The sequence below is a fragment of the Rhinoderma darwinii genome, chromosome 3 (assembly GCF_050947455.1).
Source record: "Rhinoderma darwinii isolate aRhiDar2 chromosome 3, aRhiDar2.hap1, whole genome shotgun sequence".
Taxonomy (NCBI): Eukaryota; Metazoa; Chordata; class Amphibia; order Anura; family Rhinodermatidae; genus Rhinoderma; species Rhinoderma darwinii.
In genome coordinates, this window is record NC_134689.1 from 204327619 (window position 1) to 204351232 (window position 23614).

A 23614-nucleotide genomic window follows, 5' to 3' on the forward strand; every position below is an offset into this window, starting at 1 on the left:
TACAGCGGCACATAGAGACTGTACAGGACTCTGCGCGCAGTCATATAGGCTCTCTGCAGTTTGCATGAGGCCAGAAATCAGGGTCAGAAAATGCTGTCAAAGATCTCAGCGTATTTGTCAATCAGATGGAGATTGTCACTGCGCATTTCCCAAAAGAATAGACTGGAAAATCGACATCAATCTAAACTATATTTTATAAATTCAGGCTTCATATATAGAAATGTTCCTACCCAAATTGAATTATCCTTTAATTTACACAAATCCATCAGAAAAGCACTAATAGGCAAGAACCTAGGTCACAAAATATAGAAAAGATAAAGGACTGTCCTAAATTGCTCCAGATACACAACACAAGATGTACAAGAAATGTTTATGATCAAATCTATCAGGATAGAAATGATTGACAGAATATCGACGAGATCATTGCTTTAGCAAGTAGAGAATAAGAGACAGACTCCAGGTGGAAGTATGAATAGATCTCCTTTAGACAGGTGACAACCAGTTCACAGCGCTTTTGCTTCAAACATTCGCTTTTACAGACATGGCTTCCACAATAGTGTTTCAGATGTTCATTATCAGTCCACATTTACAGTAAGTGCATTGCACATGGATATTAGGCTATGTTCACATCTGCGTCACGGTTCCGTTCCGCCAGAGCTTTCCATTAGTATGGAGCCCTGACTGACAAACAGAAACCATAGGTTTCCATTTCCATCACCATTGATTTCAATGGTTACGGATCCGGTGCCAAAGGTTTTCCGTTTGTCTCAATTGTGCAAGGGTTCCAAGGAACCCCTGCACAACGGTGACGAACGAAAACCACGTTTTCCGTTTGTGTCAGTCAGGGCTCCGTTCTGACAAAAAGCTCAGTCGGAACGTACTTTCCTGATTCCAAACAATATTAAATACTTGGATTTGACAAGAGTCCATTGTACTGAGTATCAAACATTGATGGACATCTGTCAGCCACTAACCCTTATAAGAAACCTATGTACACACAACAACTTTCTCCATTCACTTAGAAATTAATGGCTTTCCCAAACGATGCAGCCAGATTTGCTTCTCTGAAGGCTTCTGATACAGTCTGCAAGGAAGAGACAACTTATGGGTAATATGGGTAGATAAATTACAAACAAACCTAAAATTGTATAAAGAATAACAAAAAAACAGAACACAAAATGCTGTATACTTACTGGGTGGGCATGGCATACTCTGGCTACATCTTCACAGGAGGCTCCATATTCCATGGCAAGAGCAGCTTCATTAATCATTTCACCGGCACCCTGAAAACAGATGATAAAGAATACATTGTATACACATATTTTTTCACTTATCAGAGAAGAAATTTAAGAAAAAACCCCCGCAAAAAAACGAACATTGCTTCATTACTTTAAACACCCCAAAAACCATGTATTAAATACTAAAAATAGAAGTGAACGATAAAAGTAAACAGAGGGTAAAAGTTGCTCACTGTTGGTCAGTCTGCAGGATTTTCTACATGTACCACAAGCAAACAGTCTTGTAGATATCCTGCAGAGAGCACCGGGGTTAAATTCCAACTGATTTGTTCCATATTTGGCTTGTGTATGGCCAAGGGAAAAGGGCTTAACAACGGGGGAGTTTAACAATCCTTGTCTCGTACTGCAGATAGGGAAGTGGGGAGGCGCCAGCTGCAGCCAGTTGTCCTACAGCCAGACAGAATTGCGAGGAGAACAAGGGGGAAATGGCTGATCTCCTGGAACGCACATTAAAGAGGCTCTGTCACCACATTATAAGTGGCCTATCTTGTACATGATGTGATCAGCGCTGTAATGTAGATTACAGCAGTGTTTTTTATTTAGAAAAACTATCATTTTTGGCGGAGTTATGACCTATATTAGCTTTATGCTAATGAATTTCTTAATGAGCAACTGGGCGTGTTTTACTTTTTGACCAAGTGGGCGTTGTGGAGAGGAGTGTATGACGCTGACCAATCAGTGACCAATCAGCATCATACACTTCTCCCCATTCATTTACACAGCAGATAGTGTTCTTACTAGTGTGCAGTCACATACTCACACACTAAAGTTACTGAAGAGTCTTGAGAGTTAATAGACCTCACGTCCAACCAGGAGAGGATGTCTATTCATCACTGCCGTCACTCCTCTAACGTTTAGTGTGGGAGTTAATGACAGTAAGCGTAATCTCGCGAGATCACGCTGCAAATCACGCTTGCCGTCATTATCTGTTGTGTAAATGAATGGGGAGAAGTGTATGACGCTGATTGGTCACTGATTGGTCAGTGTCATACACTCTTCTGTACAACGCCCACTTGGACAAAAAGTAAAACACGCCCAGTTGTCTATTAAGAAAGTAATTAGCATAAAGCTAAAATAGGTCATAACTCTGTCAAAAATGATTGTTTTTCTAAATAAAAAACACTGCTGTAATCTACATTACAGCGCCGATCAATTCATGTACAATATAGGGCACTTATAATGTGGTGACCGAGCCTCTTTAAGGCACTCTATATATTTTTCAGTTCTAATTGCAATATGAGACAAAATAGGATCAAAAGGAAAGAAGGAGATTAAATGGGTTGTAACAGAACGGACAATTAACACTTATTCACAGCGGTAATTGTCTAATCGCTGGTGGCCCCACCAATCACGAGACAATGGTCTTGAGAAGGTCTTTGAATTGAGCGGTGATAAAGCATACACAATGCCACTCCATTTAAAATCTGTGAGACTGTACTTGGCTGTTTCCGTCAGTCCCATAGCATTGAATGAATCAGCAGGCGCATGCTCGACCACCGCTTCATTCAAGCTACGTCTTACTTCTGGAGATAGGTGATAATTGTCGATTCTGGTACAACAATTTTAAGGGAAGAATTATTGGGATATTTTTTCAATGCTTTCAAAATTTGGTGTTACTTTCAATAGACGAAAATTTCTGCTTCATTTATGCCCAATTTCTACATTGCCAGACAAGAGCTAGGATGAACTGTGATGAATGAAATAAACTTACTGATCCAAGAATATGTGCCCCGAGCATTCTGTCAGTTGACTTATGACTCAGGATTTTCACCAAGCCGTCTGTGTCTGCATTTGTCTTAGCCCTACTGTTGGCAGCAAATGGAAACTTCCCAACTTTGTATTCCACACCCTGAACAAAAACACAGGTGATGTAATATTTTTCAATCAATAAAGTTGGTCTATTGTAATACAAAATCATCCTTCAATGATTTAAAGGGGTTGTCAACTTAAACAATCCATTTTATTAGAAGGGCCCCCAATAAAAAGTTGACCAGTGTATGCCGGCTGTCCTGCTGCTGGTATCGAATATATGTAGGGGAAAAGGCAGCGTCAATGCAGGGGAAATAAGGCATTACACGGTGTGCCTATTGAAATCAGTGTATTGTAAAGACCAGACCTGGTGGGTACACCAGAGCAAGGGACACCTTTTGCAGTAGATGAAGGACCCCATTCTATTAACTCAGAATATTATGTACTACATTCCCTAATAGGGTATTTGAAAAATGGGGTTTCTAGTCCAGACAAGCATTGTAAAACAATAAAACCTTAAAGATCGTATATATAACCATACCTCTTCTTTTAACTGCTCTTCTGTTTTTCCAATCCATGCCACCTCAGGATGAGTATAGATCACGGATGGCACACAGTTGTAGTCAATGTGGACTGCTCCACCAGCAATCCCTTCAACACAGATTATACCTTCATCTTCTGCTTTATGGGCCAACATTGGTCCAGCTACTACATCACCAATAGCATATATACTGTTGAAAATAGAAGGGATATAAATAAATTGACAGCCGTTAAAATGTAAGAGCTAGTTCAGTACAAAATATTTTTGGTTTCAAGTCAGCAAATTTTTCAGTTCAATCATTTAAGAAAAGATAAGATACAGACAAGCTAACAATTGTACCATATTATGAAATAAGATCTCATCTAACCTTTTTCTATGGGGGCCTCACCAAGGGTTGACTGATCAGGGCATATGTATGGAGTATGTCCTGACTCTCCAGTGATGGTAAATGTTGGGGAAAAGAGAGATTGAACATGCCAGATCCATTGCTCTCAGGCAATAGGCCACCGTCAAAAACGAATTGAGTACACATGCAAATTTGGTGGAGTCTGGGGGATGTCTGGAGTGATAACTGTCGGACGGACAACTATCTAAGGTGTTTAGCCACCTTAGTTAACATGTGTGTGACCCTCTATCAGGAACGTATCAGCATTCACGGTGTTAGAAGTTACACGTGTCTGTTGAATGTAATGCAAGCCTTCAGTTCTGTTTTCTAACGTTTTACTTACTTTGGGATTTTCGTCTGGAACCGTGTGTTGATTGGGATCCTCCCCCTGTTATCCAGCTCAACGCCAAGCTCTTGCAAACCAAGGTTTTGGGTGAAGGGACGACGGCCGATGCACACAAGTAAAACATCACAGGTTATTACCTCTGCCTTGCCACCAGCTGCTGCTTCAATACTGTCAACATAATTGATAATTCAGCAGTCACCACATTTCATTTTTATTATATTACACTGAAAAAAAAGGCATTGAATATAAAAATGAAGCAACTGTTTGTAATAAAATAGTAACGCTTTTCCGAGTTCATGTTTATTAGTGTAAGGGAGATTCAGTCTCTGTTCCATTTTCCTGATTTTTGTTACGAGAACAGGGAACATGGATAAACTACCCCAACGAAGACTCTAGGAAGTTTTTGCTTATTCCCCTTGATGGAATCTGATCTCCTAAGCGCATGTCTAGATAGAGTTGAACTCACTGCTATATTCAGTCCTTATAAACACAGTGCAGACTCATCAGCTTTCTTTTCCTCTTTTTGTCTACTTAGCAAGTGGATTCTAAATAGAGTAAAGGGTTGCATAATGAATCCAATCCCAGTTTGTCCCTACTAAGGCTAGGGCACCATGGCAACTTTTGGTAATGGAAAAAAAAATAAATCACAGGTTACACAAGTCACGCTGAACTTTTTCCGCGATCTTATAGTGAAAAAAAGTGCCCTAGCCCAAATAAAAAAAAAAAGAAGATGTGAAGAAAACAAAGTTCACTGTGTAAACAGGCCATTAACTGGTTGCCGACACAGGACGAGTATGCTCGTCCTGAGCGGCGAGCACTTTGCGCATTAGGACGAGCATACACGTCCTGTGTGACAGCCGTCTGTGCGCGCGATCGAGAGCGGGGCAACGGCTGTAATACACAGCCACGGCCCCGCTCTGACAGCGGAGATGAGAGAAACATCTTCTCTCCGCTGTTAACCCTTTGAATGCCGCGATGAAAGCTGATCGCGGCATTCAAAGAGGGGGGACTGCACATTGATCGAATCACAGAAAATAACTGTGACGCGATCAAAGCCCATAACTCATATGGCCAGACAGCCCAGGGTCCATTGAAGGACCCCAGGGCTGTCTGAACATATTTCCTGTTGTTAGGGCATACTGAAGTATGCTCTAACAACTGCCTGTGTTCAATCAGCAACAGGCTAATGTACTGGCATATAGATCTATGCCAGTACATTACAGTTAGGCCTCATGCACACGACCGTATTTTTTACCATCCGTTAAAACGGCCGTTTATACGGCTCCATGGTCACACGTATTCCACCCGTATTGCACCCGTTTTTACGGATCCGTGTCCGTAAATACGGTACCGTGTGCACCCGTATTCCACCCGTATTCCATCCGTATTTACGGATCCGTAAAAAAAAAGTGAGTGGCATGTTTTTCTCTTGAACTCTGAAAACAAATGTGGGCTGTGTTAGGGGCGTAACTAGGAAAGACTGGGCCCCATAGCAAACTTTTGACTGGGGCCCCCCCCTCCACTGGGTGTCACACAACCCCACCCCCCCTTGTAGATAGTGTATTTATTACAGCCCCCCCCTGTAGATAACGCCATACAACCCTCCCTGTAGATAACGCCATACAGTCCCCTCTGTAGATATCTACAAAGGGGTCTGTATGGCGTTCTCTACAAAGGGGGCTGTATGGCGCTATCTACAGGGGGGCTGTATGGCGCTATCTACAAAGGGGGCTGTATGGCGTTATCTACAGGGGGGGCTGTTTGGCGTTATCTACAGGGGGGGCTGTTTGGCGTTATCTACAGGGGGGGCTGTTTGGCGCTATCTACAGGGGGGCTGTATGGCGTTCTCTACAAAGGGGGCTGTATGGCGTTATCTACAGGGGGGGCTGTTTGGCGCTATCTACAGGGGGGGCTGTTTGGCGCTATCTACAGGGGGGCTGTATGGCGTTCTCTACAAAGGGGGCTGTATGGCGCTATCTAGAGGGGGGGCTGTATGGCGCTATCTACAGGGGGGCTGTATGGCGTCACCTACAGGGGGGGCCTGCATGGCGTTCCCTACAGGGGGGTCTGTAGGGAACGCCATACAGCCCCCCCCCCCCTTTAGGGAATGCCATACAGCCCCCCCTGTAGGGAACGCCATACAACCCCCCCCCCCTGTAGGGACTGCCATACAGCCCCCCCCTTTAGGGAATGCCATACAGCCCCCCCCTGTAGGGAACGCCATACAACCCCCCCCCCCCTGTAGGGACTGCCATACAGCCCCCCCCCTGTAGGGACTGCCATACAGCCCCCCCCCTGTAGGGAATGCCATACAGCCCCACCCTCTGTAGGGAACGCCTTACAGCCCCTGTCCCCAACCCCCCCAAAAGATGCGACCTACAGTGTAGACAAAAGACATGTATCCCCTATCCTGTGGATAGGGGATACATGTGTGATCGCTGGCAGCGATCAGGAGAACGGGGGACTGAAAGTCCCCCCAAGTTCTCCATGACTCTCACCTCTGACTTCCACAGCTCAATAAAAATGAAAGGCGCGCTGGTCACGCATGCGCACAAGCGCGACCGGCGCTCCATTCATTTCTACGGGGTTGCCGACACAGACCTCGGAAGTCAGAGGTGAGAGTCATGGAGAACATGGGGGGACTTTCAGTCCCCCGTTCTACTTATCGCTGCCAGCGATCACACATGTATCCCCTATCCACAGGATAGGGGATACATGTCTTTTGTTTATGGCAGAGCGGGGAGATACCTCCCCGCTCTGCCATAGTTTTCATTGTAGTCCCGGCGGTAGTTACGCCACTGGGCTGTGGCCTGCAGACCGGGTAGTCCCCTGACCTCGCAACGCTCCCGTAATCACGGGTGAACACACGCAGCCACCCATGATTACGGGAGCCCCATAGACTTCTATGGGATGCCCGTGCCGTTATTACGGCATGAAATAGGGCATGTTCTATCTTTTTTAACGGCACGGGTACCTTCCCGTGAGAAAACGGGAGGGTACCCGTGGCTAACAGAAGCCTATGAGCCCGTTATTGCGGGTCGTAATAACGACCCGCAATAACGGGTGTTTTTACGGTCGTGTGCATGAGGCCTTACAAAATCAAAATGATAAATCCCTTTATGGGATTAAAAAAAAAAAAGTTAAATGAATGTAAAAAAAAAAATGATAAATAAATAAATAAAAAGTAAAAAAAATACACAGAAACAAATTTTTTATAATAAATAAACTTTTTAAAATATAAGTCCCAAAACATGAAATATAGAAATATTTGGTATCGCCACGACCGTAACAACATGTACAACAAATGTATAACATTATTTATGATAATCGGAACTGCAGCGGAACTAAAATAAAAATGTATAGAAATTAAAAGATAATGTATTTGTACCAAAAAATGGTACCTACATAAAGTACAACTCGTCCCGCAAAAAACAAAGTCTCATACAACTACGTCGTACAAAAAATAAAAGAGTTATGAGCGTCGGGATGCAAAGAGGGAAATGTAAAAAAATTGCTGTGTCCTTAAAGGAACAGTGTCATCACAAATTTTTTTTAAATATGTTAAAGATGTTAGTGCTTTATTAAAAACGTTTATATTTATTTGTGTGTTTGTGTTTTACTTTTTCTTATTTTTACACTTTTTCTTCTCTATGGGGGCTGCCATTTTTTGTTCCATTTCTGTATGTGTCGATTAACGACACATACAGACATGGAATACGGCAGCCACAGTCCCATAGAGACAGCGAACGGGTCCCGTCACATCCACTTCTGTGTACGCCGTCTGTGTGGGAACTGCGCATGCGCCGCTCCCACACAGTCCAACTTGAAATTGGCGCCGTCCGGCGCCATTTTCCTGTGGACCGGAAGTCGCGGCCGGACAGTAATATTACTACTTCCGGTCGCGGCTTCCGGACTTGTGCACTTGGACCAGTGGCAGCAGACGGAGCAGACGGGCCGGAGGGAGCCGCGGCGGCAGGAGCAGGTAAGAGATTTCAATGTATGTTCGTGTTTGTGTACGTTTACTACTGTATGTAAACCTACTACACTGTGTGTTCGCTCAAAAAATGGCGACACACAGTGTAGGAGGGTAGACCGTTCAAACCCCTCGTTTATCCCGGCACTAGCCAGGATAAAGGAGGGGGGGGATGCTGAGAGCTCACTAGAGCGAGGGCTTTTTACCCAATTTTGCAATGCTGCAATTTTGGGAATAGCTCCATCTAGTGACCAGCAATGGGAAATATTATAAATTCGAATTAATTTATAATATTTCCTGACTCGTGAAAAAAATAAAAAAAATTTGAACAATGTTTAATCACCTACACACTAAATGTTTAATTTAAAAAAAACAAACATGTTTTTCTGGCAACACATTCCCTTTAAGGGGTTAAAGTGAATGGGTCGCTAGAAAAAAATATATATTTTTTTAGTTAAGCTGTTAGTATATAAAGGATTACACATTGTTCTAATGAGAAGTGTATGATGCTGATTGGTCACTGATTGGTCAGCGTCATACACTCCTCTGTACAACGCCCAGTTGGTAAAAAGTAAAAACACGCCCAGTTGTCCATTGAGAAACTCATTAGCATAAATCTAAAATTGCTCATAACTTGCTAAAAAATGATCGTTTTTCAAAATAAAAACCACTGTTATCTACATTACAGCGCCAATCACATTATGTAGGAGATAGAGCACTTATAATCTGGTGACAGAGCTTCTTTAAAACCAGAGCCGTAAAAAGTCTATGGCTCGGGCTTTAAGGACCCTGACTGCTGGCCGTAAAAACATAGCCAGTGGTCGGGAACCAGTTAAAGCAATCATCAATGATCCATTTACACAAGTTCTACAAAAGACTTTGCTAGGAAGGAAATAAAACTTTTAGCCTTACAGAAGCATCTATTGAAATAAAGGTTATATTACATGGCCCGACGTGGGCCGTGTAAACGAGCACCGATCAACGAGACAGCTCGTCTTTATACATTTACAAGGAGCTAGTATGGGGACGAGTACTCGTTACTCCGGTCACATGTCCCCATACATTATCATCATGTCAGCAGCGCGTCTCCCTGTTTACACAGGGAAATGTGCGGCCGAGAACGATAGTTTTGTTATTTAAAACTATGCAATCAGCCGACGAACGAGCATTTGCTCATTCATCGGCTGATCGACGCCGTTTACACAGGGCAACGATCGTGAAAGAGGCTTCTGTGAACGCTCGTCTGTCCGATAATTGGCCCGTGTAAAAGAGCCTTTAGTCTTTACAAGTATAATTTAAGATGCCGACACCATCCTTCATGCTGTGGACCAAGCTACAAATCCCCCAATCTCTAGATTATAAAACTTGCATGGGCAAGGCTATTTGCCAACAATAATGGCATATTATGGTAATAAACAATACTTACGAAACGTCGATTTGCCCATCTGCTCTCCTAGTAGCACCAGTGACCTTTGTGTTCAGCTTAAATTTCAGACCCTGTTTTTGAAGGATCCTCTGGAAATTCTTGGAGATTTCCATGTCAATCCCTATTCCACCAACATGTCCCAAAAACTCAACTGCTGTAACATCTGCTCCCAATCGTTGCCACACAGATCCCTGAAGAAGAAGATGAGGAGCAAAAATTTGTATCAGTTACAATTCCTTATTTGACCTATTTTGTAAATAACAGGAGAATTCCGTTACCCTATAGCACTGCAGGATAATCTTGTGTGTCACATGACAAACAAGGAGTTTGGAGTTTATGTTCCCCATAAAAACACATTACAGTCCAAGTTACTCTCTAAAGACAATGGTTGCCAGTATGTTAATTTTTTTTTTTTTTTAAACCTCATTCAGCATACCAATTCAACACCAATAACACCACCGCCAATGACCACCATCTTTTCGGGGACTTTCTTTAGAGATAATGCACCAGTGGAGGACACTACAGTATCTTCATCAATCTGTAATGAAACCACACTAGTAAATTATATACACACACATACATATATGATTTTTTTTTTCATCAGACGGACATGTTATAATGACTATACCTCGATTCCTGAAAAAGGAGTAACCTCTGATCCAGTCGCTATGAGGATGTTCTTTGTGTTGATGACTTGGGTGCTGCCATCTGCTTTCGTGGCAGTTACTTGGTTCTTCCCAGTGATTTTTCCAAGGCCTTGAACATGTGCAACCTGCAGAAGATACACTGCTGAGGAGTATGGATATGCTATTTTGTGCATGTCAATGTCACGCAGGAGATGTTGTAGTATACAGGGCTCTTACACATCAGTGTTCTATCTAGACCGGTTTCATTCACAGCATTTTGACGGGTTTTAGGTGGTATTTTTTTTTCCCAAAACTGCTACGGCAAGGAGTCTATAGTATGAATGCATACATAGCGGTTTGTTTTTTTGGGAGTTTATAGCAGTTTTGGTGTCAGTGGAATTTTTAATCAAAAACACAGCTTGCTCTAGATATGGTCTTTTTTCTCCATAGAACTTCAAAAATGCCAGGGTAAAAACGCATGTACAAAATAACAATGAATATAAATTTTTTTTAAAAAAAGCCACCAATAACACATGTAAAGAAAAAAAAAACACCAATATTGGTAACAGAAAAAAAACACAGATGTTAATCTGTCTCTCTCCACAACCGCAGCCCTTGCCCATTACGAACGTAGGGAGAAATTATGTGACTTTTCCAATATATATCCCGGGGAACGTAGCTGTCACAACTGCATTAGTGATGTCTATTTTTTCCTAGCGGAGGAAGCAAACACATTGGGTTATTGAATGCTAGCCCAGCACACAAAGGTGGACAACAAGGATTCAAGATGATTTCTGTGCTGACTTTACTTTGTGTGTGAAAATGTAAAATAACACATATTATTAAACATATATTCATACACCGCTAAAATGCATATATTATGGCGTAATAATCAGACCTTGTTCTGTTTAAACAGATGAGCAATGCCACCTGTAAGTGCCTTTACAGCACCACTTTTCTGTTCCATCATCTTCTCTAGATTTAAATGGATTCCAGTCACTGTAAAGAACAAAAAAAGCAAAACTTAGTGACAGTGTAAAAACTATAGACCCGTCATGATGTCAGCTAGCACAATGTAATGGGAAACTAAAAGCTGCCAAAAACACTAAGGCCTCATGCACACGAACGTATTTTTGTCCTCCCGTAAATACGGGTCCTTGGTCACACGTATTCGACCCGTATTGCACCAGTATTTATGGACTTGTGCACGTAAATACGGGTCCGGTGTCACCCGTATTCCACCCATATTTACGGGCACAATGTCACTGCAAAATTACACTGCAGTAATCGGCAGCCCTTCTCTCCATCAGTGCAGGATAAAGAGAAGGGGCAGCCCTTTCCGCAGAAAAAGTAAAAGAAATTCATACTTACCCGGCCGTTGTCTTGGTGACGCATCCCTCTCTTCACATCCAGTCCGACCTCCCTGGATGACGCGGCAGTCCATGTGACCACTGCAGCCTGTGATTGGCCTGTGATTGGCTGCAGCAGTCACATGGGCTGTAACGTCATCCCAGGAGGCCGGACTGGAGGAAGAAGCAGGGAGTTCTGGGTAAGTATGAACGTCTTTTTTTTTTCTACAGGTTGATCTATATTGTGATCGCAAGTCACTGTCCAGGGTGCTGAAAAAGTTACTGCCGATCGTTTAACTCTTTCAGCACCCTGGACAGTGACTATTTACTGACGTCGCCTAGCAACGCTCACATAATTACGGGTGCACCATAGACTTCTATGGGCTGCCCGTGCCGTAATTACGGCCTGAAATAGGACATGTTCTATCTTTTTCAACGGCTCGGGCACCTTCCCGTAAGCATACGGAGAGGTACCCGTGGCCAATAGAAGTCGATGGGCCCGTAAAAACGTGCCGTAATTACGGCCGTTTTTACGTTCGTGTGCATGGGGTCTAAAGAAAGAAAAAAAAGTCTCACCCACCTTCAATTCCTCTGCTTGCAAAATCTTTTCCATGAGCTAAATGATACAGATAGGAGTTGTTCAGCAAAGCCTGGAAAAACACATTATGTCAATCTGCAGTATATTCTAAAAAAAAAAAAATGACAAAAAATATTCTGGACAGATCACAGACAAATGTTTACATACATGTCATCAATGTAAAGAACCTCTTAGTTACCAGCCTATTTTAGGCCTTAACCCCTTAGCGGCTCAGTCTAAGTCCTGCACGGGTGTCCCGTGCAGGCTGGAGCCAGGGCTTGGCTGTCTGATGAAAAAAAAACAAATGGCAAAATTGCTATTTTTTTCCATTGCCCCCCAAAAAAAAGACATAATAAAAGTTAATCAATAAGTCCCATGTACCCCAAAACAACACCAATCAAAACTACGTCTTGTCCCATAAAAAACAAGCCCACATATCACTACATTGACGGAAAAATAAAAAAATGACGGCTCTTGGAAAGCGACGATGCAAAAACAAATAATTTTAGTTCAAAAGTGTTTTTATTGTGCAAAAGCGGTAAAACATAAAAAACTATACATATGTGGTATCGCCGTAATCATACCGACTCATAGAATAAAGGTAACGTGTTGTTTACGCCGCACAGTGAACGGCGTGAATTAAAGCGCATAGAACAATGGTGGAATTTCAGGGGGTTTTTCTATTCCACCCCAAAAAAAGTTAATCAAAAAATGATATGTACCCTAAAATGGTGCCATTAAAAAGTACAACTAATCCTGCAAAAAACAAGTCCTCATACAGCTATGTAGACCAAAAAATAAAAAAAAGTTATAGCTCTTTGAATGCGACTATAGAAAAACAAAAAAAATAGCTTGGTCATCAGGACCTAAAATAGGCTGGTCACTAAGTGACCGAGCAAATTTTCTGTTTTTTTTCATCGTCACATTCAATGAGCTATAAGCTTTATTTTTTTTCCCCCATCTACATAGCTGTATGAGGACTTTTTTTTGCGGGATAAGTTGTATTCCAAAATGGTGCCATTGAAAAATACATATCATTTTTTATTAACTTTTATTAACTTTTTTGGGGGGAGAATGGAAATAAAAAAATTAAATAAAAAAGCAATTCCGACACCGTTCTAGAAGTTTTAAATTTGCGCCATTAATCATGCGGCGTAGACAACGTGCTACCTTTTGGCTATGTTCACACGGGGTCTTTTGCCGAGTTTTTTGACGCGGAAACCGCGTCGCAAAACTCGGCAGAAACGGCCCGAGAACGCCTCCCATTGATTTCAATGGGAGGCGTCGGCGTCTTTTTCCCGCGAGCAGTAAAACTGCCTCGCGGGAAAAAGAAGCGACATGCCCTATCTTCGGGCGCTTCCGCCTCCGACCTCCCATTGACTTCAATGGGAGGCAGGAGAAAGCGTGTTTTATGCCCGCGCCGCTCAATGGCCGCGGGCGAAAAACGGCGCGATAATTGCTATTCACACGGAGTATTTTGGGGGAGGAATATCTGCCTCAAAATTCCGTTTGGAGCTTTGAGGCAGATATTCCTCCCCCAAAATACTCCGTGTGAACATAGCCTTATTCTATGGGTCAAAACAGTTACTGTGATACCGCAAATGTATAGGATTTTTAGGTTTTACTACTTTTGCACTAAAATATTTTGTTTTTGCATAGTCAAATTCCAAGAGCCATAACTTTATTTTTCGGTCAATCTAGCCATAGGTGGGCTTGTTTATTGCAGGACAAGATGTTGTTTTTATTGGTGCTATTTTGGGGTACATGGGACTTATTGATAAATGTATTATTTTTACGTTCACCTTGCAGTTTAAATAACATGTTAACTTTATTGTTTGGATCATTACGTTCACGGCAATACCATATATGTGTATTTCTTTAAATTTGTCAAATGAAACCACTTTTTATAAATAATAAAAATGTTTTTGTTTTTTTTCGGTGTTCCTTTTTTCATCATTTTTACTTCACATCAATAATTATTTTTTTTTTAATCCCACTAGGACTTCACTATGCGATCTTTTGATTGCTTATATAATCTAAAACAACCTACTAGGCCTTAGCTTTGGCATGGCCTAATAGGCATATGACCATGGCAGGCTGGGGCCTTTGATAAGCCCCTGGCTGCTATGGTAACCCATCAGCTGCCCGCGATCGCATTTGCGTCCCAGGCAGCCACCTCCCTCTGTAAACCACTTAGATGGTGCGGGAGCTATTGACTGCAGCATCTAACGAGTTAAACAGAAAGCCAAGCACTCACTTGGTCCATTAGTAACCGCCGCAAAAAGGCGTATTGGTGGTCACTAGTGGATTGAAGTTGCACCTCCACTTGTGATTTACTGACCTAACATTGGAATGGGGAGACGCTTCTGCACGCCAGGCGGTACAGTTTCTGTGGTAACAGTACAACGCTCTGGGATTATCGTGCGCAGATCAAATTCTAATTTATCGGACCCTTGTATGGTATTCCCAGGGCATCGTACAGTTGCCACGGAAACTGTACCACCCAGCATGCAGGCACTTTTTTCTATAAACATTGAGCCTATGCAGATTTTCAATAGCGGGGACATTCACAACTATAAGAAGGAAAACGTTCCTATGTAACTGCTCTACCTGAGAGGACAATTAAGTCTTTAAAAGTTATTTCAAGTCAACCACCGCAATAATATATGAATATATTTGTCATAATAAGGCACCACCACAGCGCTCAAACCTCATACCTTAGATGGAATACATCCAACGTTTAAACAGGTTCCACCAAGAGTTTCATTCTTCTCCACACAAACAGTCTAAAATAAATGTTACAGATTTATTAAATACTAGTCAAATAAAGATGAACAAATTAATGGAATTCAATGGTTTTCTTCTAACAAACCTACACGTGGTACGCCTGGATAAAAGGCCCCGTGAAATTAATAGTGATATCACATATTTGATATGCGTACTTCTAGAAAATACAACTTGTGACACAAAGTTATACAATCTGTAATGCGAAGATGGAAAAATAAAGCTACTTGTGGCCTCAAAAAGGTTCGGTCAACAGATTTCACAACAGGGACTGCATACATGATTAAATACATCTCTTAGGCTTCGTTCACATCTGTTTACCGTGAACGAATGCTGCGCTAGTTCTTCCGCCATTTTACACTGGATCTAAGAAAGAGGACCCTAAGAGAACCACCGACACAGATGTGAACACAGCCTTAGACCTGATGAGACTGATGTATTTACTTTGAAGATCCATGTCACAATAAGGCTGTAGAATCCTTTCTTAGGCGATGGGCACTATAATGTAGTGCTTTTTATTTAGAAAAACAATCTATTTTTACCACGTTATTAGAGATTTTAGCTTTATGCAAATTACTTTCTTAATGCCCAAGTGGGCGTGTTTTTACTTTAGACCAAGTGGGCGTTGTACAGAGGAGTGTATGACGCTGACCAATCAGTGACCAATCAGCGTCATGCACTTCTCTCCATTCATTTACTCAGCGAATAGTGACACTGCGTTATTCGCTAAGTGCTGTCCTATACTGACATATTAACGTTACTGAAGTGTTTAGACAATGAATGGACATTCCTTCCAGCCAGGACGCGATGTCTATACACAATCATTTCGTTAACGTTTCTGTGATACTTACAGCAGAGCAAAGCGTAATCTCCCTGTAACCTGTCATTTACAGCGTGATCTCGCGAGATCACGCTATAAGGCCGGATTCACACGAGCGTGTTCAGTCCGTGATATACGGTCCGCCGCATTTCCCGGACTGAGCACACTGCAGGGAGCTGGGCTCCTAGCATCATCGTTATCTATGACGCTAGGAGTCCCTGCCTCTCCACGGAACTTCTGTCCATGACAGTTTTCCCACAGCGAGTTCTAGCGTTATACATAATTAGGGCGGATTCAGACGAACGTGTTTTGCATCCGTGCCGTCCGCGTGGTTTTCACGCGGCTCGCACGGACCTAAAGTCTATGGGGCAGTGCAGACAGTCCGTGAGTTTTGCGCAGCGTTAGTCCGCTGCGTAAAACTCGCGACATGTTCTATGTGTCAGCGTTTTTCGCGCATCACGCACCCATTGAAGTCAATGGGTGCGTGAAAATCACGCATGCCTTAAGGAAGCACTTCCGTGGGACAAGTGTTATTCGCGCAATAACAGTAAAAGAATGAATGTACACAGAAAAGCACCACGTGCTTTTCTGTTGACAAACATCCAAACGGAGTGTCATAAAGATGGCGGCTGCGCGAAAAGCACGCAGCCGCGCATACATATGAACAGGGCACACGGAGCTGTCAAGTGTCTTTTGCGCACGCAAAACGCCACGGTTTTTACGTGCGAAAAAGCTCACGTTCGTCTGAATCAGGCCTTATGACGATAAGAGCCCAGCTCCCTGCAGTGTTACCAAAGTATTGGGATTGTGAATAGACATCCCGTCCTGGCTGGAAGGATTGTCTATTCACTGTCTAAACACTTTAGTAACGTTAATGTGTCAGTATAAGACAGCACATAGTGAATAACGCAGGGTCACTATGCGCTGACTAAATGAATGGAGAGAAGTGCATGACGCTGATTGGTCAGCGTCATACACTCCTCTGTACAACGCCCACTTGGTCTAAAGTAAAAACTTGCCCAGTTGGTACATTAAGAAAGTAATTAGCATAAAGCTAAAATCGCTCCTAACGTGGTAAAAATAGATAGTTTTTCTAAATAAAAAGCACTGCTGTCACCTACATTATAGCGCCGATCTCCTTATGTAGGATAGGGCACTTATAATGTGGTGACAGAGCTTCTTTAAAGTTTTCCTGCCTGATTTTAAAAGGAGTCCGAGTGTATTCATGAGATAAATTCATGAGAGCTCCTATCAGTGTTCCTCCTCCCCTGTACCATGATTAAATCTCAGACATGCTAAGCGCAAGCTGGGGCCTCCCTGGCCCCCACACGCGCTCAGCGCAAGCTGGGGCCTCCCTGGCGCTCAGCGCAAGCTGGGGCCTCCCTGGCCCCCACCGCAAGCTGGAGCCTCCCTGGCCCTCACCGCAAGCTGGGGCCTCCCTGGCCCTCACCACAAGCTGGGGCCTCCCTGGCCCTCGCCACAAGCTGGGGCCTCCCTGGCCCTCGCCACAAGCTGGGGCCTCCCTGGCCCTCGCCACAAGCTGGGGCCTCCCTGGCCCTCGCCACAAGCTGGGGCCTCCCTGGCCCTCGCCACAAGCTGGGGCCTCCCTGGCCCTCGCCACAAGCTGGGGCCTCCCTGGCCCTCGCCACAAGCTGGGGTCTCCCTGGCCCTCGCCACAAGCTGGGGCCTCCCTGGCCCTCGCCACAAGCTGGGGCCTCCCTGGCCCTCGCCACAAGCTGGAGCCTCCCTGGCCCTCGCCACAAGCTGGAGCCTCCCTGGCCCTCGCCACAAGCTGGAGCCTCCCTGGCCCTCGCCACAAGCTGGAGCCTCCCTGGCCCTCGCCACAAGCTGGAGCCTCCCTGGCCCTCGCCACAAGCTGGAGCCTCCCTGGCCCTCGCCACAAGCTGGAGCCTCCCTGGCCCTCGCCACAAGCTGGAGCCTCCCTGGCCCTCGCCACAAGCTGGAGCCTCCCTGGCCCTCGCCACAAGCTGGAGCCTCCCTGGCCCTCGCCACAAGCTGGAGCCTCCCTGGCCCTCACCACAAGCTGGAGCCTCCCTGGCCCTCACCACAAGCTGGAGCCTCCCTGGCCCTCACCACAAGCTGGAGCCTCCCTGGCCCTCACCACAAGCTGGAGCCTCCCTGGCCCTCACCACAAGCTGGAGCCTCCCTGGCCCTCACCACAAGCTGGAGCCTCCCTGGCCCTCACCACAAGCTGGAGCCTCCCTGGCCCTCACCACAAGCTGGAGCCTCCCTGGCCCTCACCACAAGCTGGAGCCTCCCTGGCCCTCACCACAAGCTGGAGCCTCCCTGGCCCTCACCACAAGCTGGAGCCTCCCTGGCCCTCACCACAAGCTGGAGCCTCCCTGGCCCTCACCACAAGCTGGAGCCTCCCTGGCCCTCACCACAAGCTGGAGCCTCCCTGGCCCTCACCACAAGCTGGAGCCTCCCTGGCCCTCACCACAAGCTGGAGCCTCCCTGGCCCTCACCACAAGCTGGAGCCTCCCTGGCCCTCACCACAAGCTGGAGCCTCCCTGGCCCTCACCACAAGCTGGAGCCTCCCTGGCCCTCACCACAAGCTGGAGCCTCCCTGGCCCTCACACACACTCAGTACAAGCTCAGCTCTCACACATGCTCAGTACAAGTTTCCCTGGGTCTGCAGTATGAGATTTAAATTTTCCAACAGCCATTTTACTGTGGAATTACAGTTTCTAATTCCATCTGCTGCTTTCTCTCACTGCAGAGCCAGGGTAACTGCAGCTTGTACTGAATGTGTGTAACATTTCAGCATGGTGCATGGGAGAAGGGACACTGAAAGGAGCTTGTCAGCTCTAGGTAGAAGGAGATTCTATCAAACCAAAATTCTATTTTGATTTGATCAAAATCATCTTAGAAGATCATTCAGAAAAGAGAAAGGGGCTGCAGAACAAGCAGCAGTCTGCAAATTGCTATGTAGTGTATATACAGGCTAGCTGCAGAAGCCACACAAAGCAACATTGTTTTATTTAATCCAATTTATATACACACACACACACGATTGCATGACAAACACAAACACTCACCTGGAAGCCCAGTTGAGCAGCTTTGATTGCAGCGACATAACCTCCTGGACCAGAGCCAATGACTGTGACATCAGCATCCACTTCAAGATAAAGATTTTTTACCAATATACTTTTAATTTAAGACAAAGCAAAGAAACTCGACAGCTATGCAGTTATTACCAATGGCCTGGTACAAGTCTCAACCCAGAAGCCAAAGCCCAACCAACTGCACCAAAGAATCAAAATCCTAAATTTTAATGTTTAAATGGGTATCCCCAGAGTTACTAATTATCAGCTATCAACGGGCTAGTTGATCATATTCTGATCGCTGTGGGCCCCACTGCTGAGACCCCCACTGATCATGAGAACAATGTCCTCCTTACTGCTGTCGAGATGTGAGGAGAAGCATGGTGTTTGGGAACTTAGTTTGCACAATCGGTAGGGCCACCCAATGAACAGAAAATTATTTACCTATCCTGTGGGGACACACGGCCGATTTTCGTGGAATTAGCCACGACCGAAAATGTGTTCCATACATGTGAAAAGAGTCGTTTCAACAGAACGTGCAGAGATTTCTGCAAATTACATTAAGATGAATTGTACAGTTACAGTTTCTGCAACAAGTCTGCCGCGTGTGTACATACCCTAACGAGGATTGGTTAACTCTCCTGACATGCCTGTTTTAGTAAAGACTGGCATTCCCCATAAAATAAGGCTGAATAAACGGACAACTGGGCGTTACCCCGTACTGACTGGACAGTGTCAGACGGTGTATTTACAAGGCTCATTGACAAAGGGAATGGTAACACCCAGTTGTCCATTTAATCCAATTGCCAGGATTTCAGCACAGATTTTGGTGCAGATTTTTAGGCTGGCTCAACAGTGCAATATTTAAAAAAAAATGTGTGTGAACCCGGGCTTACAGATCAAGATTACAGCACTGTCACACTATTCCAGAGAACTTACATGGTTGGTCTGAGTAGGTTCGCAGCGGCACAGCACATATTCTTTTCAATCCAGGGGTGACGTGACTTAAGTGACTCTTCTAAAAACAAAAATGCAAATGATTAAAGACAACCTCTGTTTTAGTAAATACTTGCATTCTCCGTGAAATAATGCTGGAGGACCTTTTCTTAGAACTCTGAATTACGCCATTCCTCTATTATTTCTCCTGTAATGGTATAAATAGGCAACTGGGCATTACCATTGCCCTAGTCAATATGGTGTGTTCCCACACAGACTGACACGATCAGCACTCCTAAGGCTTCGTTCACATCTGCGCCAGGGCTCTGTTCCGATGGAACGTCAGAGCTTTCCGTCGGAACGGATCCCTGACTGTCAGAAACGGAAACCGTAGGTTTCCGTTTCCATCACCGTTGGTGTCAATAGTGACTGATCCGGTCCTAATGGTTTCCATTTGTCTCAGTTGTGCAAGGGTTCCGTCGTTTTGACGGAATCAATAGCGTAGTCAGGGCTCCGCTTCGATGGAAAGCTCCGACAATCCGTCGGAACGGAGCCGTGGTGCAGATGTGAACGAAGCCTTAGTGAGAATGGTAATGCTCAGTTGTCAATATATTCATACATTTGTAAGAGGAATTACATAGGAGCAGCACAATGTTAAAATTATTATTTTATGGGGAATACTAAGTAATTACAAAATCAGACCTGTCAGGTGCATCAAAGCAGAAACAAAGATTTATTTTGATGAATGTTTTTGTTTTTTTTACAACGTGCTACAAGAAATAGTCTTTAAAAAACATGAAAGTAACAGAGGTGGGGGGGGGGGTCTGATCTCTATTAAGAGTGGAGAAGTGCGGCAAAGGGTACCTGTCGTTCTTGTATGCTACCATGTATTATGCAGATGCCAGCAGCCTTCCTGGCAATATTAGCCAAATGCTGGGTGTTTCAGCAGCAGGCCATCACTAAAGCGTAACTAAACTTTAAAAAAAAATTTGAATTGTCATAGTGACATATCAGAAGTTTTGATTGGTGGTAGTCCGAGCACCGAGACCCCAACCGATCCCTAAAACGAAGAAGCAGAAGCGCTTGGGTGACGCTTTGCAGCTTAGCAAGTGTCTCCTCATAAAGCCGAGCGAGCAGTCTATGAGCTCATAGACTTTCTATTGAGCCTTCGCACTGCGGAAAGCCGATCAGAAACAAAGCAGCACATGAGAGCTTCTGATGCTTCCTCTTAGCGATCTGTGGGGGTCTCAGTGCTCGGATCCCCACCACCATGACATGTCAAAAGTATTTTAAAAGTTTAGTTACCTTTTAAGTGATTTCTTGGCAGCAGCTATTTGAGTATATTTTAATTCATTCAATTGCATGATTTTGGGCATTTGAAAGGTGCACGGGAGTTCTCATGGCTGAAAATGTGTTCAATCCGTTGACAAGTTTATTGTAGTATTGCTGAGAGACTTCAGTCATGGACTCGATGTGTGACTTTAGAGGTGTGCACCATACGCATTCAAAGAAATGCACAGGAGCTGCAGGGAACGCACAATTCTACTTCTGTTTGTCATTGATTTACCGATGACATCTTGGGGGGGGGGGGGGGGAGGGGGGGGGGGGGATGACTCCCCTATAAACTACAGCAGAGAGCTGCTCCTGAGAAAACCCATGTCTCACACGATCCACCACTGACGTTTAGGCCTCATGCACACCAACGTATTTTTTTCCTCCCGTAAATACAAGTCCTTTGTCATACGTATTCCACCCATATTTACGGACCCTTTTCTCTGCACTAACCGGCAGCCTCTTCTCTCTATCAGTGCTGCAAAGAGAGAAGGGGAAGCCCTTTCGGGCAGAGTTTCCGCAGCGATTGTAAGTAAAAGAAGTTCATATGTACCCCGGCCATTGTCTTGGTGACGCGTCCCTCTTTTGACATCCAGTCCGACCTCCCTGGATGACGCGGCAGTCCATGTGACCGCTGCAGCCTGTGATTGGGTGCAGCGGTCACATGGGATGAAACATCATCCCGGGAGGCCGGACTGGAGGAAGAAGCAGGTAAGTTAACTTTTAATACTATTAACTCTAGTGGTAGTCACTGTCCCGGGTGCTGAACGAGTTACTGCCGATCAGGTAACTCTTTCAGCACCCTGGACAGTGCCTATCCCCTGATGTCGCCTAGCAACGCTCCCGTAATTACGGGTGCACACACGTAGCCACCCGTAATTACGGGCCTGCCCGTGCCATTATTACGGCCTGAAATATGACATGTTCTATATTTTTCAACGCCACGGGCACCTTCCCGTAAGCATACCGGGAGGTACCCGTGGCCAATAGAAATCTATGGGCCTGTAATTACGGGCGTTTTTACGTTCGTGTGCATGGGGCCTGAAGTTTAAATTAACTTTCTAATATACTTTGCGACAAAACATATGTAACGATAAATTAGGTTATAAAAACATCTGAAGATTTACCCTCCGAATAGTTCTGATTCGCTACAAGTGCATGGAGAGTAAGGTAGTCTATGGCAAGCTATGTCAGCATCCAGAACAAACTCAGCAAAAGGATGATCCAGTCTAAAACTACTATCACGTATGTATTGGAAATGTGCTAGATGTTACATCGGTGAGGATCCAAGCGCTGGGCACTCGATCGATTGCTAGCATAAGGCACCAGTGGGCTTATATTTGCCATTGGCATTAGTCTAGGGTGAAATGCTCCTTAAAACACCAGCTGGTGGCAAAGTAGGATACAATCTAACATGCATTGATGGCAGTGTGGTTACAACATGATGGGGGCACTATAGCAATGACATCCACAGGTAAGTAAGCAGAACTCTATCAGTGAATGACGTGGTGCAGTAGTCATGGGGTCACTGCGGTCAGTACATGATGTAGTAAGTAGTGGGGAGCTCTGCTCTAGCACTTCACAAATCAGTGAAGGTCAGGAGCAACCAGGGCGCCGGGCAGGCAGTACTAATGCTCTAGGCCCAGCTGTCACTTACACTGAAAGCCGCGGGAGGGAGCGCTGTACGGCCGGGTGAGATGCTCGAGCCGCGGCTGCTCCCGCTCTTTTTTTACCTTGCGTAAGGTGCAATACACGCGGCTCCAACTGTGCATTTTGCTTTCGTAGATGTGACCCACTCTGCTCCCTGTCTGGGCTTCCTAGGATCAAGGACTCCACGAGATACGCAGGCGCCAAGGGGAGTGGCAGCCGCTGTGCAGCATGGGAAATGTAGTTTCATATTCCAGCCGCGGCTGCTCGTCACGTGATAACTTGTAGATTTACAGACGTTCCCAGTATTCTGCACAGAATACAATGTACTGCCATTCTAGAGCAAGATTACTGACAGGAAGTCCAGGAAAGTGTCTTTTCCAGAGGCAAATGCAAGTTTCATAACCCCTTTAAAAAAAACACTCCCAGGAAAAAAATGTTTCATTTTTGTGATGGCATAAACATTCAGGGCATGTTCACACGCTTGCTAAAAAACGTCTGAAAATACGGAGCTGTTCAAGGGAAAACAGCTCCGTCCTGATCTTCCTCCGTTTTTTTTAGCAACTCGCGTTTTTCGCTGTGTTTTCTGCGGCACCAAAAACGGCTCAAGAAGTGACATGCACTTCTTTTTCACGGGCGTTTTTTAACGTGGCTGTTTTTCAAAATGGCCGCATAAAAAAACACCCCGTGGGAACAGGATGACGTTTTTCCCATTAAAATCTATGGGCAGATGTTTGGAGGCCTTCTGCCTCCGATTTTT

The 23614-nt window shown here is 44.7% G+C and overlaps 1 protein-coding gene across 1 annotated transcript; it reads right to left on the minus strand.

The window, feature by feature from the left end:
* Positions 1-461: 461 nt before the first annotated feature.
* On the minus strand, positions 462-23069 carry DLD (dihydrolipoamide dehydrogenase). The gene is made up of 14 exons (XM_075857259.1): positions 22941-23069; positions 19879-19957; positions 18934-19013; positions 14988-15056; positions 12274-12343; positions 11243-11343; positions 10347-10490; positions 10155-10256; positions 9719-9909; positions 4317-4487; positions 3589-3778; positions 3010-3147; positions 1194-1283; positions 462-1084 (listed from the first exon to the last, which is right to left on the minus strand). Exons 1-14 carry the CDS (start codon positions 22977-22979, stop codon positions 1019-1021), a joined length of 1530 nt encoding a protein of 509 aa, XP_075713374.1. The 5' UTR covers positions 22980-23069; the 3' UTR covers positions 462-1018.
* Positions 23070-23614: the final 545 nt, after the last annotated feature.

Excerpts from the sequence above, each read along its gene's own strand:
- DLD (XM_075857259.1), bottom strand. The coding sequence starts at position 22,979 with ATGCACAGTTGGAGCCGCGTGTATTGCACCTTACGCAAG. Across the intron at positions 12,344-14,987 it reads TTGGATGTATTCCATCTAAG|GCTTTGCTGAACAACTCCTA; the intron begins GTATGAGGTTTG and ends GTGTTTTTCCAG. Across the intron at positions 1,284-3,009 it reads GGGCACATATTCTTGGATCA|GGTGCCGGTGAAATGATTAA; the intron begins GTAAGTTTATTT and ends ATCTGTTTTCAG.